The 15,390-nt window shown below is 35.7% G+C and overlaps 1 protein-coding gene across 1 annotated transcript in view; it reads right to left on the reverse strand.

Moving 5' to 3' along the window:
• Window positions 1-15,390, reverse strand: part of eIF3j (eukaryotic translation initiation factor 3 subunit j) — a 100,559-nt gene that overhangs the window by 51,434 nt on the left and 33,735 nt on the right. Inside the window, exon 5 of the mRNA XM_067146490.2 lies at window positions 224-388. Within this exon, the coding sequence (XP_067002591.1) occupies window positions 224-388 (165 nt within the window). The remainder of the gene's footprint in view (window positions 1-223; window positions 389-15,390) is intronic.

Consider the following 15,390-nt stretch of genomic DNA (forward strand, 5'->3'; position numbering starts at 1 on the left):
ATTATCCTATATACGGTTTATGAAACTTTCAATACGGACGAAAAATGATTTTCATCACCCTCTCAGTTCACGTAAGGTTGAGTTTGCGGGAATCTATTGTACTACATTGTATCTTAAATAAGCATTTACAAATAAAATTGTAGTGTTTAAGATATGGTAGTGTGTCTACTATATTCTAAGAACTGAATTATAAATTTATACTGTTACTCAACAGAATACTTACAATTAACACAAATATTCCTGATTAACTCTTCCGCAAAAGTTGGAAAATGTGATGACTTGTTATATAAATTGAGTTTCTTTGTTAATGCTTCTTGTAATTCATCGAATTCTTCTTTACTAGAGGGATTCATGGCATCGATTCCATTTCCCGTGCTTTCCGAAGCACCTGAAAAAGAATAATTTTCTTATTGTACAGGAGAAGGAAACAAAATACACAAGATATAACATCAAAATATTATGAAAATAAGGGGTTATAGTCATTAATTTAGTTAAAGCTTATGATAACATTACAAAAAAAAAAAAAAGCTAGAAATTTTACATGACTATTACTATCATGATTAATGCCACGGGATCTTGAATTTTGCTAGGATATGAACTACGGCGGCCTCAGTAGGAAGCCAGTGATGATGCAACTTGCATCTCATGCCCCATCCCTCCAGAAAAAGATTTCTGCATTACATTACTGAAAAAAATTAACAACCCACACTACAATGAGTTTTAAACGCTACAGCTATGACATGATTTAGGAGTCTGGAAGTTCATAAAATCATAAACCAGCTTTCCACCAGGCTAAAATTGATATGGTTATGTTATCTAATAATCAATTTTTGAATTTCTTAAAGGTTTTAAAATGAAAACCAAATCAAACCTTCTGGCAGAATAGCCCCGAAGGGCCATGGGCTACCAAGTGACTGCTGCTCAGGGCGGCAGATTCTAAGGTTACAAACCATTAGTCTCGTCATTATTCCGTATTGAAAAATAGTTGATCACAAAGTTTATACAAGGAGTAAGTTTAATACCACCTATTCAATACAAATTTATTCCACTATAGTGTGGTTAAATACACATGGAAATTATCAGAAATCTGAAGTACATGTTTCACCCACTATTTATTGGGCATCATCAGCTTCAATCAATCTTAAAACACATACAGACTAACGCTGCAGATACCTTCGGACATACATTACATCTTGAGAATAAATTGACAACATTGTTTACTACGGACATCCACGTCTACAAGAGGCATTTTCTGTTACACGAATTTGTCGTCCAGCCTACCTTCTTTTATTCGATATTTTAGCAGAGTTTTACGGCAAATTCTTCGATGTTTTTCAGCACTTCACGACATACAACTATTTTATTCCAACTTTTCAAGACGTCATAAACTACATTGCCTTCAATTCAACTACTTCTTTCCATCCTTATATTAAATATTGGCCTCAAATATGAACTTTTACTGCATCTTTTAACCGTCTTGTTCTTATCCTGTTGACGCCCTATTTTTTATATTCTGTTTTCCTAATGTAATATATATTGCTTAAGCTTCTCATCAAGAAGATCCATTTCAGTGTCAGACATGGACTACTTTTAAAAAAACAATATATGACTATTACTTTTAGATAAACACATCATTTTTTCAAAGGTTTGTTTTAATACCAATTTTTTTTTTTTACTGTAAACATTTTGCATACACAGTATTAACACTTGTAAATATTCATCAATATTTTTTTACGTAAGTTATTATGATTCCTTAGACCATATGTGTTTAAAGATTGATTGAAGCTGATGGATGCCCAATAAATAGTGGGCGAAACATGTACTTCAGATTTCTGATAATTTCCATGTGTATTTAACCACACTATAGTGGAATAAATTTGTATTGAATAGGTGGTATTAAAATTACTCCTTGTATAAACTTTGTGATCATATTCTAAGGTGTCGTGCGCTTGCACGACGAATCCATTCGGGTGTTATTCTTTACTATCTAGACTGGGGAGGCCATCTCATCATCACATAGCTCCTCATGTAGGCCGAGTAGACCTCGAACCAGTGCTCAAACCCAGGTAGAAATTTCTGACTTGGCTGGAAATCAAACCCAGGGCCTCTGGGTAAGAGGCAGGTATACTACCCCTACACCACGTGGCCAGCAAAGTAGGATTTAAGGTAAAATAAATAAATAAATAAATAAATAAATAAATAAATAAATAAATAAATAAATAAATAAATAAATAAATAAATAAATATGATTAACTGGATTAAAGTCACTTATTTATTATTAAAACAAAGTCGAGCTTTCCACCAATTACACTGGCCTTCATCAGGACATGGAAGGTTTGCTTCTGACTGATCATAGAAATTCTTCAAAGAACGTGGAAGTCACTACTACACTATCCACGGCCCTCCCACTAACTGAACTCAGTTATCGCGCTGTGCTTTGGTGGCTGGGTGTGAAGTTACTGATTCAACACCCTCTGTCGACAGTTTCTGGAGCGTGTTCCATTGTGCCAGGGTAGTGTCTTGCATGTATTTTTATGGACTACAGGTCTCCATGTATCTTATAACTTGAAGCCGCCTTCACCACCATGGCACAGCGCGACCCACTCCAGAAACTGTCGGCAGAGGGCAGTGTATCGGCCGTAACTTCACTCCCAACCACCACCACCACCACAGCACAGCAGGATGACGCGGAGTCCAGCTGGAGGGGGGAGCATGGACAGTGTGGTCATGACTTCCACGTTCTTTCAAGAATTTCTATGACCACTGTCAAACAGATCTTCCATGCCCTGATGAAGGCCAATGTAATTTGGCGGAAAGCTCGGCTTTGTTTTAGTAATTAAAATATAGGTTTTTTCCCACCTTATTCAATGCACAATGTTGTTAACTCTAAAATTAACATATGGATAGTTTAAAGCATAGACATGTTTTGATCCTTTGGATCATCAACAGTACATAAAAATGTTATAAAACAATTAAAATATAAGGGTATTTGTGTGAAAAGTTTCTTTTAAGAGTTATGTCTTCTCACTGCGATTTTCTTTTGTGGAAAAGTTCTTGTGCGTTTCTCATCATTATATGTAAATGTTGTTACAAAGTTCTTAGTTTTTGTAGATGAATAACAGAATGTTGTTGAATCTTATGTGCCTGTTGGTTTTAGCATAGTGAAATATAGTTAAATCGGACCAAGGCTGATATTCTAAGAGTTATAAAATCGAGATTTCATGCAATAGAACCTTATGGCCTGTGGAGTGGTGTGTTGTGATGTGGTTTGTAGTTGACCTGGGGCCTATTCCATGAACAAACTTTGCAACTTTTCAGTTCAGATTTTGTTCCACCATCACTTTTCAGATTTAGCTTGCAAAGTGAAAAGTTAGGAATCTTTTCACTTTTCAAGCCTGTTATGTTCCTCCATTGGTACAGAAATGCAAAGTGCAAAGAAATGAATTGAAAAGTTTTCATAAATCTTGCAAAGAGATGATTCCCTTTTCATATGTTAATTAACAAGTATGCACACTAGTTTCTCGGCGTAGAATTTGGTTTAGTGATATGAACACGTTACGACGTGAGTTTTTGTTAGCATCAAGTGAGGACAGTGATGAAGAATCCAATAAGAGAACATACAAAGACAGGATTAATTTTCATAACCTCACTTCGACGTAATTTCGCGAGTGATTTCGTATTACCCCAACACAAATTGATGATATTCTTCAAATGATCGAACATTTATTGAAACATGCAACAAAAAGAAGTCAATTCCTTTCCAAAAAAGAACAAATTCTTATGTGCTTACATTGGTCAGTAAATGGTGCTGCACGGTGTAGCAGCAATGCATGGGACATCAAAATCAATTACTTGCTGAACTGTTACCAAAGTCGTAGATGTTATAGTAAATGTAATATTTCCTAAGAGTACGTTGGCTTGATAATCCACTTAATATAGCGACGGGATTTCTAATGAAGGGCGAATTTCCTTCTGTGTGTGGATGTGTTGACGATACTCTGGTTAACATTGATGTGTGTCATTTGAGAGGTTATCTTTAAAGTTGTCAAAAAAGGATGTCATGTTTCTCCTTGACAACTTCCAGCACAGCCAGCTTCTTGTAATAACATTTCTTTCCCATGATAAAAACTTAAACGGGACGACAATTATACCGCCAAGTTCGCCGCGAAAAGTAAAGCGTTCAAATCATAGAGTATTAGGCCTATACAGTTTGCTCATGGAATAAACTCGATCGGATCACTCATTCGCAAAGACTTTTCACTTCGCGAAGAAATTGAAAAGTACAACCTAGTTCATGGTGGAACAGAAAGACTTTGCACTTTGCAAGAATTGAAAAGAGAAAAGTGCAAAGTTGAAAAGTTTGTTCATGGAACAGGCCCCTGCTACTTTAGTAATAAATAAGTGGCATTAATACAGTTAAAAAACATAATGAGCCACAAAAAAGTACGTTCATTAATTAAATTAAGGTTTTAAGTTGCACCATTTTTATACATGGATCAATCCATCACTACTGATCTGCATTTAGGGCAGTCGCCCACGTGGCAGATTCCCTACTGATGTTTCCCTAGCCTTTTCTTAAATGATCGCAAAGAAATTGGAAAATTATTGAACATTTCCCTTGGTTATTCCAATCCCTAACTCCCCTTCCTATAAACAAATATTTGCCCCAATTTGTCCTCTTGAAGTCCAACTTTATCTTCATATTGTGATCTTTCCTACTTTTAAAGACACCACTCAAACTTATTCGTCTACTGATGTCCTCCCACGCCATCTCTTCTCTGACAGCTCGGAACATACCATTTAAATTTATAAATCTCATTTTTCTTTTCAACCGTATTGGAGTTCAGAGTATCAAATTATTATAATTAAAGAACCACCTTTCCAATATACAAAATCCTTACATTTAGGATGAAACCATTTAATCACAAATTGGACATGTTTCACTGAACTTTGTGAGCATCATCAGCAATAGTTAACATAAATCATTGGTGGGTCAGGGCCCTGATCCTGGTGTATATCACAAAAGAATGTCTAATATACATCGATAAAAATATATAAATTTAACACTTTAAAATAATCAATAAGATAATTTATGTCTATTAAAACAAAAATTTTTTTTCATTAAAATTGTTTAAAATGTAAACGTAATGGATGGTTTAGAAGTTAAAAATAGTATATGGTAATTAGATGTTCTTAAAAATCGTTGTCCAATATATCTACGCTCGATTGCATTAAACTGTTTGATAAATTCAGTTTTTCATATCAGGGCGAGTTCTTATCATAAACTATATTGCTGTTTTAAAAAAATAAAGATGATGAAAAACGCTAAAATCGCACACGATGGTTGAAAAACGAAGTTCACTGGTGATAAAATGTCGTCTAGATCGGTGTAAATTAGCCTTTATGGGACTCCTTGCGTTGTAATTTCAGCCGTTATTTTGTGCAGTAATGTGTTGAAATTGTTCTTCTAACGGAGAATTACTGATTTATTATATGGAATTGATCGGATGTATCCTGAAAAATAAAAGGGGGGGGGGGGGGGGGAATATGAGTGTCGTCTATTGGAAAAATTATTTTTAAAAAAGTAGCACTTTAAGGAGATGATAACAGAAAGCACTTACCCATGTGTGAACTGGTCCCTTGGTTGTTTACTTAGGTTTGATGGTAACTGGCTCACTGCTGCGTGTGTTATACGAATGCGGTCGTGGAAACGGGGAAGGTAGCGGTGAGGGGAAGGTAGGCGGGGCATTGCGCGAGTTATCAGCCAATGGGGAGGATGCAATGGTAGGAAGCGTTGTGGGTGTGGCTACTGTTGCTGCTGTTGTTACGGGAGGATTAAAAGCATGTTTATAATGTTTTCTAAAGCTAATCGAGATAAAGAAATACGTTGCATCAAAGAACTAGCAATGACGAATGGTTTTAAACCTTAAATGATCACCAGAATCATAGGTAAAATTAAACTAAAGAATTCAACTACACTAGTTCCCGAAAAAACCAAAAGAACAAATTTCGCTACTTTTACTTTCACCAACCCAGCTATTCATAATGTCACTCAACCATTAAATAAACATAATATTAACATCGCATACCGAACCTATAACACCAACCGTAATATCTTTTTCAATTCTAATTCCGTCAATACAATTTACGACAAATACTCAAACTTGGGAATATATAGGCTTAAATGCACACAGTGCAATTTTTCTTATATAGGGCAAACTGGCCGCAGTTTTTGAATAAGATATTTAGAACATTATAATGCCCTGAAACACAGAAAGCATTCTGCTATGAGTATTCATATGAGAGACACAGGACATAACTTCAGTACTATCGATCAAGATATGCAAATACTCAAATACGTAAATAAAAGCAGTCTAATGACCGTGTATGAAAATGTTTATATTTCATAGGACCAATACTTTAATAAGGATAGTAATTTAAATAAGGTATCGGATATTAACAGCCCCATAATTGAGCAAATCCCCAAATTAATTGCTAAATTCGGAATTAATGCTAATAATTTCCTGAAGATTTTCCATTATAAACATGCTTTTAATACTCCAGTAACAACAGCAGCAACAGTAGCCACACCCACAACGCTTCTTACCATTGCATCCTCCCCATTGGCTGATAACTCGCGCAATGCCCCGCCTCCCTTCCCCGTTTCCACGACCGCATTCGTATAACACACGCAGCAGTAAGCCAGTTACCATCAAACCTAAGTAAACAACCACGGGACCAGTTCACACACGGGTAAGTGCTTTCCGTTATCATCTCCTTAAAGTGCTACTTTTTTAAAAATAATTTTTCCAATAGACGACACTCATATTCCCCCCCCCCCCTTTTCTTTTTCAGGATACATCCGATCAATTCCATATAATAGATCAATAATTCTCCGTTAGAAGAACAATTTCAACACATTACTGCACAAAATAACGGCTGAAATTACAACGCAAGGAGTCCCATAAAGGCTAATTTACGCCGATCTAGACGACATTTTATCACCAGTGAACTTCGTTTTTCAACCATCGTGTGCGATTTTAGCGTTTCTCATCATCTTTATTTTAAAAAACAGCAATATAGTTTATAATAAGAACTCACCCTGATATGAAAAACTGAATTCATCAAACAGTTTAATGCAATCGAGCATAGATATATTAGACAACGATTTTTAAGAACATCTAATTACCATATACTATTTTTAACTTCTAAGTCATCCATTACGTTTACATTTTAAACAATTTTAATGAAAAATTTTTTTTTGTTTTAATACATAATCAATCTTATTGATTATTTTAAAGTGTTAAATTTATATATTTTTATCAATGTATATTAGACATTCTTTTGTGATATACACCAGGATCAGGGCCCTGACCCACCAATGATTTAACTATTGCTGATGATGCTCACAAAGTTGAGTGAAACATGTCCAATTTGTGATTAAATGGTTTCATCCTAAATATAAGGATTTTGTGTATTGGAAAGGTGGTTCTTTAATTATAATAATTTGATACATACCATTTAATCGAGCAGCTCGTCTCCTTTCTGCCAAATCTTCGCAGCCCAAACTTTGCAACATTTTTGTAATGCTACTCTTTTGTCAGAAATCACCCAGAACAAATCGAGCTGCTTTTCTTTGGATTTCTTCCAGTTCCTGAATCAAGGAATCCTGGTGAGGGTCCCATACACTGGAACCATACTCTAGGTGGGGTCTTACCAGAGATTTATATGCCCTCTCCTTTACATCCTTACTACAACCCCTAAATACCCTCATAACCATGTGCAGAGATCTGTACCCTTTATTAACAATCATATTTACGTGATTACCCCAATGAAGATCTTTTCTTATATTAACACCTAGGTACTTACAATGATCCTCAAAAGGAACTTTCACCCCATCAACACAGTAATTAAAACTGAGAGGACTTTTCGTATTTGTGAAACTCACAACCTGACTTTTAACCCCGTTTATCATCATACCATTGTCCACCGTCCATCTCACAACACTATCGAGGTCACCCTGCAGCCGCTCACAATCTTGTAGCTTATTTATTACTCTGTACAGAATAACATCATCTACAAACAGCCTTATCTCTGATTCCACTTCTTTACACATATCATTTATATATAGATGTAAGAAAACATAAAGGTCCGACAATACTGCCTTGAGGAATTCCCCTCTTAATTATTACAGGGTCAGATAAAGCTTCGCCTACTCTAATTCTCTGAGTTCTATTTTCTAGAAATATAGCCACCCATTCAGTCACTCTTTTTTCTAGTCCAATTGCACTCCTCTTTGCCAGTAGTCTTCCATGATCTATGTAGCACAAAAATCCAGCCCATGAAAATCCGTATTCACTCGCATGTTAGACCCCCTTTTCCCCACTTTTACAGCCAAAAAATTAAAGTGGGATCCAATATGCGACCAACTCAAATTCTGTTCAGTGAACACATGACTTCTAGGCTATAAAGAGCTATAAATTGTACATGTAAACATTCTACACTACAGGTTTTGATTCTACACTTATATTTAACCTGCGAGTGGTCGCTATACGAGACTTTCACTCACATTATTTTGTATTGTGAGTTTACTTCTCAGTGATGCAAGGGAGGTGACTGTTCTCTCTTCTAGCTGAGTTTATAACTGTCATGACTGAGGAGATTCACATTTGAAGGATAAGCATCCCCGCCTCTAGTCGGAACAAAGATTCATATGAGTTCATGCGGCCTGTGTGAGAGGTTCTCTCATCGCGTTTGTGTATGCTGAAGTCGAGAGGGAAACTTTCTCCTGTTGTAGGCATTAGTATTTGACTTAAGTCGCGCGCGAAACGTTCTCTTTTTGCAGTTACTGATAAATGAGTCTTCAAAAATTATGAGACGCGGAAAATGCTGGGTAATAAGCGCTGTTACAAACTCCAGCCAGCTCAAATGTTAGAGAAAAGACATACTGTACTTTATTCCTGCATTTGTATTGCGATTGTCAGAAAGTTCTATATTAAAATCTAAAACTTATAACGCAGACTTTGCGTCTTATTTCAGTAATTCATTTCATTCTTACACCTCGCAAAATTGTGGAATATATATTTATTTTAAATGAAGTTTAATGTGAGAGAAAGTCTCGCGTGCGACCATTTGTGTTACAATTCAGCTAGTGACCACTCGCGGGTTAATAAACTTACAAATGTATTTGAGTTATACTGGATATTCTTGTTGGTATTTCCAAACGTATAAAGACAATACATTTGGAACACGAGTTTTAGGCCTACATATGAAGTAAATATAGTCAGTTTTAGTTACTCATATCATGCCATTCTTTTCATCTCATTAATTTCTCTGATGAGGTTGACGTCGGGAATAGGGTATTTAAAAAACTCACAAAAAAGATTTGTCTCACTTCATACTCAACCGCGTAGAGAAAAGGGATAAGGGTATCGTATCATCATATTTTGCAATATTGTTATGAAATAACTTAATGGCCAGTCATTTGTCTCTGGCAGTTGAGCAGTAGCCCTATCACACAGTAAACCTGAGTAACCCGGATCACTGCTTTCATTTGAATTATCGTCTTGCACCGCCAACTTCCCTGCTACTGGTGTGTCATCATTCCAAGTGACATCATCTTCACCGCCATCTCGTCAGCCATGCACCGCAATCTAAAGCATTCGAGGTCCCGTCTTTTTGAACCTTTTAAAAATAGTTTCATTTCCAACTATAGAGTCTAAAATGCGTAAATCTGTTCCCCAATGTTTTCTGGAGACGGTCTCTGATATTCTCAGTTGGTGTATGTGTAGCAGAAGACACTCATTCCGAATAAAGACGTGCTGTAGAAAGCGTGCCAAACCACCAGCTGATAACTAACGTATGTTACAGTAATACTTCCGAATGCAATACTGTACATAGTGACTGGAAGCATTCTTTTGATAACTGCGCCTGTTGAAAGCCAGACCCTTATTTTTAAGTAAACAGTATTTCATGCTTGTTCTCTACATTTATCACATCAGGATTTACATAAACAGCTGTAAATGAGATAAGAGAAATCACACTGTTTAGGTTAGGTATGCTATCAAGTGCCAGCATAGTACCAGAAGTTCCACGTCGCGAAGATAAAAAATAAATGACAGGAAAGTTTACCGCATTTATGGATATCTACAGGTGTGGCGGTAATGTGTTTTATTATCATGTTTAATTGTGTACGTTCACTGTCTTCCATTTATTAAATTAACGTATATCCTAGTATGTTTTGTTTGGCGCCTCCGAAAATCGTTAAAAGTGGGGATAAAAAAAAAATCAATATTATTATTACCGCATTATTTTATTATTTGTTAGCTATGTTGGCGAGTAAAACAATCGTTATTGTTCTGGGGTATCTGTGGAACGCAGAGAGATGAAAGAAGGTGCGGATTTGAATGGGTCTAACTACATCATCAAGAATTGAATTAAAATTTTAACAAAGGTTATATTTCTTTCAATATTAAAAAAACAAACTTAACCAATGTCCACTAGGTGAAATCACAATGAAAAATCAGGTACAATGCCAATCTTGAAACGAGACTTGGAAAAATCCAAGATTTAGACCTTTAACAATTTTGGGCTTCAAGTCCTCTAGTTTCTGAGCAACAGCTCAAGTTTACAATTTAAAATGAGGAATAATTTAGTCAAGGGCAGAAATCCCCTAATATCAAGAGCACTTGCTCTCTAAATGACAATGTCTAGCCTTCCAGAGGCACCCTACACTGTTACAAAACTTTGAAAAGAGCTAACAGGCTCTCAGCTTCTTCCAGCCTACTCAAGGCAACATCAAAATTTTACAATCTCTAGCTTCTCACAGCACAACTTACAAAATGAAATAGTTTTACGCAGGGATATCTAGTACCCAACCTACAGGACCTTTGTAAAAAAAGAACAGGTTAGATAAACAGCCCGAGCACAAACTGAACGGAAGCGTACACTGCGCTCCCCGATAATGAAAATTTAAAACCTACCGGGCCCTCGGTCGTTAAAACTGGGGCTAGTCCCAAACTACTGAGGTGGCTCGCATGGAAATAACTTTAATACATTACAAAAACAGTTACTAAATCGAAGTCACCTCACACCAAGATGAAGGGGAGTTCTATCCCCGATTTACAGTTAAAGATTTTATGAAATATTACAATAGCCGAAAGAAGATTTACATTTTAGAAAAGTTGTTACATAGTTAAAGGTTTGGACCTTCCCCTCAGATAAATTTGTGGAGACAGCAAGAAAGATAGAATTTATGTGGCCATTACGTTGTAGATGTTCTGCTGGTCCCTACTTTCCCTTCCTTAGCGCTTCATCACATTGCACACGACACGAGCAGACACTCTCATTGTACTGCAGTCGCCGCGCAAAGTACATAGCCATTGAGGTGAGTCGACTTCATGAATATTTTGATTCAATCAAGTTTTTAATATTTATCTCGCCTTCTATTAACATTGGGCTTTCATCATTACAGGGGTGTATTGAACTGAGAGGCTATGCCCGCTTAACATCAGGGCAAATAATCACAGTTCCAACCATTAGATATACAACATAAGAACTAAGTTTCCACATATCAGTAAACGTCAGAAGACGACGCAGTCTAGCAATTTAATGAACACGAGTTTTTTAATCAAATAAATGGCTACTAATGCATCTGTGAAATGAACATTTTAACATTTTAGGACGTTATTCAGCTCGAATTTCACGATTTTAAGAATGTAGTTGAACTTGATTTTTACAAGTGTATAGAATAATCGCCAACACAGAATACTGAAGACAACTCATCACTCAGAGATGAGATTTTACATTTTTGACTCAAAGGGTTATCTTGTTTGTAAATTAGAGTTTTAAACTTACCATTAGATAGACATTAAGGAGTTAATTATACCAATATGTTGTTTTATATTGTTATATCTCCAAGTTTCTCAACTTATTATGCAGCTGATAATGGTGCCTGAATGAGGGCAGAAAGTAGTTCTGCAATAAAATATATGTTTTAAAAACCATCTAACAACAGTGTATTTGTATTGAACAAGGTGGAACCTTAAAGATTTTTATTTCAATTGTGATCTCAGTTCAATACAGGCAAATAAGATGAAGTTCCTCACGTTTAATGATGAAGCCCACCAGGCATGCACTATAGCTCATCGGTATATGAATTTAAGAATAAAAGTGAGAAAACTTGGTAAAGATATTAAATTTATTAGGCAATGTATAGCATATGATTTGACTCCAAATTTCTTAAAAAGGGTTCTAAAAAGGGACCCAGGGGCGCCACATCAATGTAAAACCTGGAAGTCTAAACAACTCTGGCTAAATAACGAACTAAAATTTCTTCACAAAAAGAAAACCTTTTTGAATCAGCAATAATATGAGGCTCACCTCAATGCTACAGTATCACTATCTACTGCACAACGGAATCTGTTCCAAAATAAAGTTCAATTTAAACTATCTAACATACTTGCAAATAAACAATCAACATTGGAGAAAAAACTAGAAATGCTAAGGAAGAATGCAATAACAGGTAGAACCCAATTCTCTTCCCCGATCCAAAGAACCAACTCGACACATAACAGAGATCCATTGAAACAGTTTCATGTTCCAGTCATTAATCTTTCCAAGGACAACTTGAACAAAGAGGAAAGATGCATTCTTGAGAAAGGTCCTAAACATAATTGGCCAAATTTTAATCAAGCCAAAGTAACTAAAAATCTTATCATAGAAGCAGAAATCGCGTTTGCAAGATGAAGTCAGAACAGAAGTAAAAAAACAGCTTAGCAAAATGGTTAATAATAATAATAATAATAATAATAATAATAATAATTTTGTTGTCCCTAAAGGTTCCTTCAAGGATAGAAAACAAATATTAGAACTTAAAAAGAAAATAAAAAACGAAGAGCTTATTGTCACTAAAGCTGATAAGGGCAACATAACGGTTATCGTGCACAAAGCACATTATATCAAAAAAACAAAAAACTTTAATGATGACTCATTTTCTATTATTACGGAAGACCCGACTCAGTCGTTGCAGAAGCAATTGAAACTAACACTGAAGAAATCGTCTTTCCTCTTTAACGAATTTGAGAAGCAAAAATTAATTAGCATGAACCCCGGCCTACCAACCGCTAAAGCCCTGCCAAAAATCCACAAGGCCGGTGTCCCCATCAGGTCAGTTATAAATTACAGACCTAGCCCCTTTTATAAACTGGCACAGTATATCCAAAAATTCCTAAAACAACATTATAGATTCACTGCAAATAAATCCATAAAGAATCCCGTAGAATTGATTAAAGCTCTAAGTAAATTTTGATTACAAGATCACCACACAATACATTCTTTTGATATAGTAAATACGTTTCCAAACATTAAAACTTCTAAATTGCTTCCTATCATTGCCAAGAATTTGAAGAAATATAGTCACCTAAGCAATTTTGAAATCAAAGACTTTATGGTGATTTTAAAATTGCTGGTCAACAACAACTACTTCACATTTGATCAGATCATTTATAAACAGGATTGCCTTGCAATGGGGTCACCGGCCTCGGGAATCTTGGCAGAGATTTATCTAGATTTTTTTAGAAGATACGCAAATAATTAATAATGACAAATTTAAGAATGTTCTATTTTGGTCCAGGTACGTAGACGATGCTTTTGTTATTCTGGATGAACGCATATCCGACGCCTCTACCACTCTGAATAATCTCAGTACAATCGATACCGATATAAAATTTACTTTGGAATCTGAAATAGAAAAATCCATTAATTATCTGGAGCTAAAGATCAATCGCGCATTTAGCGTACCAATGTCCAAGACTTGGACAAGGAACTGAACATTATTCGATCTATGGCTAAGGCTAACGGTTTTAAAGGGAATTTTATAGAGCGGATAATAAGTAAATTTAAATATTGCCCTCCCACAACCCTGACAAGATAAACCAGGAAAAAAAAAAAAGAAAAGAAAAAAAAAAAAAATCGCGACCTTCACGTTCAATAAAGAGGTTTATAGAGTTACGAACATTTTCAAGAAACGTAATATTAGGATTGTGTTCAAAACAGATAACAGAAGTACAGAAATTTTGCATAATACATCAGCTGTCAATAAGGTCAAACCATACTCTAAATCAGGCGTATACAGGTTCGAATGCAAAGACTGTGGAAGTGGATTTATAGGGCAAACTGGACATAGCTTTAATGTCAGATATCAAGAACACCTCAACGCTGTGAAATATAATATATTTTCAGCCATAGGCCAACACGTCCATGAATACAAACATAAATTCACAGACATAGATCACGATCTTGAGATCATGGAAACAATAGCTAAGGGACCGAGGCTTGACATTACAGAAGTGTGTAGACCAGTATTATAACGCTAACCTAAATCTGAATGAAATTTCAGAGAAACCCAAAGTATTATACGATTGCTTGATTCCATTACTTGACAAGCTAAGAATTCCAGAAAATTTGTCCGTCTTTCGAACACTACGTAACAGTTTTTCATATTAATGTCTTCGTCCACAACGCCCCCCGGAACCTCTCCTACATTGTCAACGTTCCAGAAACATTCCCCTTGCCGCCCCTACTTCCCCTTCCTTAGCGCTTCATCACATCGCACACGACATGAGCAGTCACACTCATCGTACTGCAGTCGCCGCGCAAAGTACATAGCCATTGAGGTGAGTCGACTTCATGAATATTTTGATTCAATCAAGTTTTTAATATTTATCTCGCCTTCTATTAACATTGGGCTTTCATCATTACAGGGGTGTATTGAACTGAGAGGCTATGCCCGCTTAACATCAGGGCAAATAATCACAGTTCCAACCATTAGATATACAACATAAGAACTAAGTTTCCACATATCAGTAAACATCAGAAGACGACGCAGTCTAGCAATTTAATGAACACGAGTTTTTTAATCAAATAAATGGCTACTAATGCATCTGTGAAATGAACATTTTAACAGTTTAGGACGTGATTCAGCTCGAATTTCACGATTTTAAGAATGTAGTTGAACTTGATTTTTACAAGTGTATAGAATAATAGCCAACACAGAATACTGAAGACAACTCATCACTCAGAGATGAGATTTTACATTTTTGACTCAAAGGGTTATCTTGTTTGTAAATTAGAGTTTTAAACTTACCATTAGATAGACATTAAGGAGTTAATTATACCAATATGTTGTTTTATATTGTTATATCTCCAAGTTTCTCAACTTATTATGCAGTTGATAATGGTGCCTGAATGAGGGCAGAAAGTAGTTCTGCAATAAAATATATGTTTTAAAAACCATCTAACAACAGTGTATTTGTATTGAACAAGGTGGAACCTTAAAGATTTTTATTTCAATTGTGATAAATTTACACGATAACAGCCTTTCTGAAATTT

Source organism: Anabrus simplex, chromosome 4, assembly GCF_040414725.1.
Source record: "Anabrus simplex isolate iqAnaSimp1 chromosome 4, ASM4041472v1, whole genome shotgun sequence".
NCBI classification, from domain to species: Eukaryota; Metazoa; Arthropoda; class Insecta; order Orthoptera; family Tettigoniidae; genus Anabrus; species Anabrus simplex.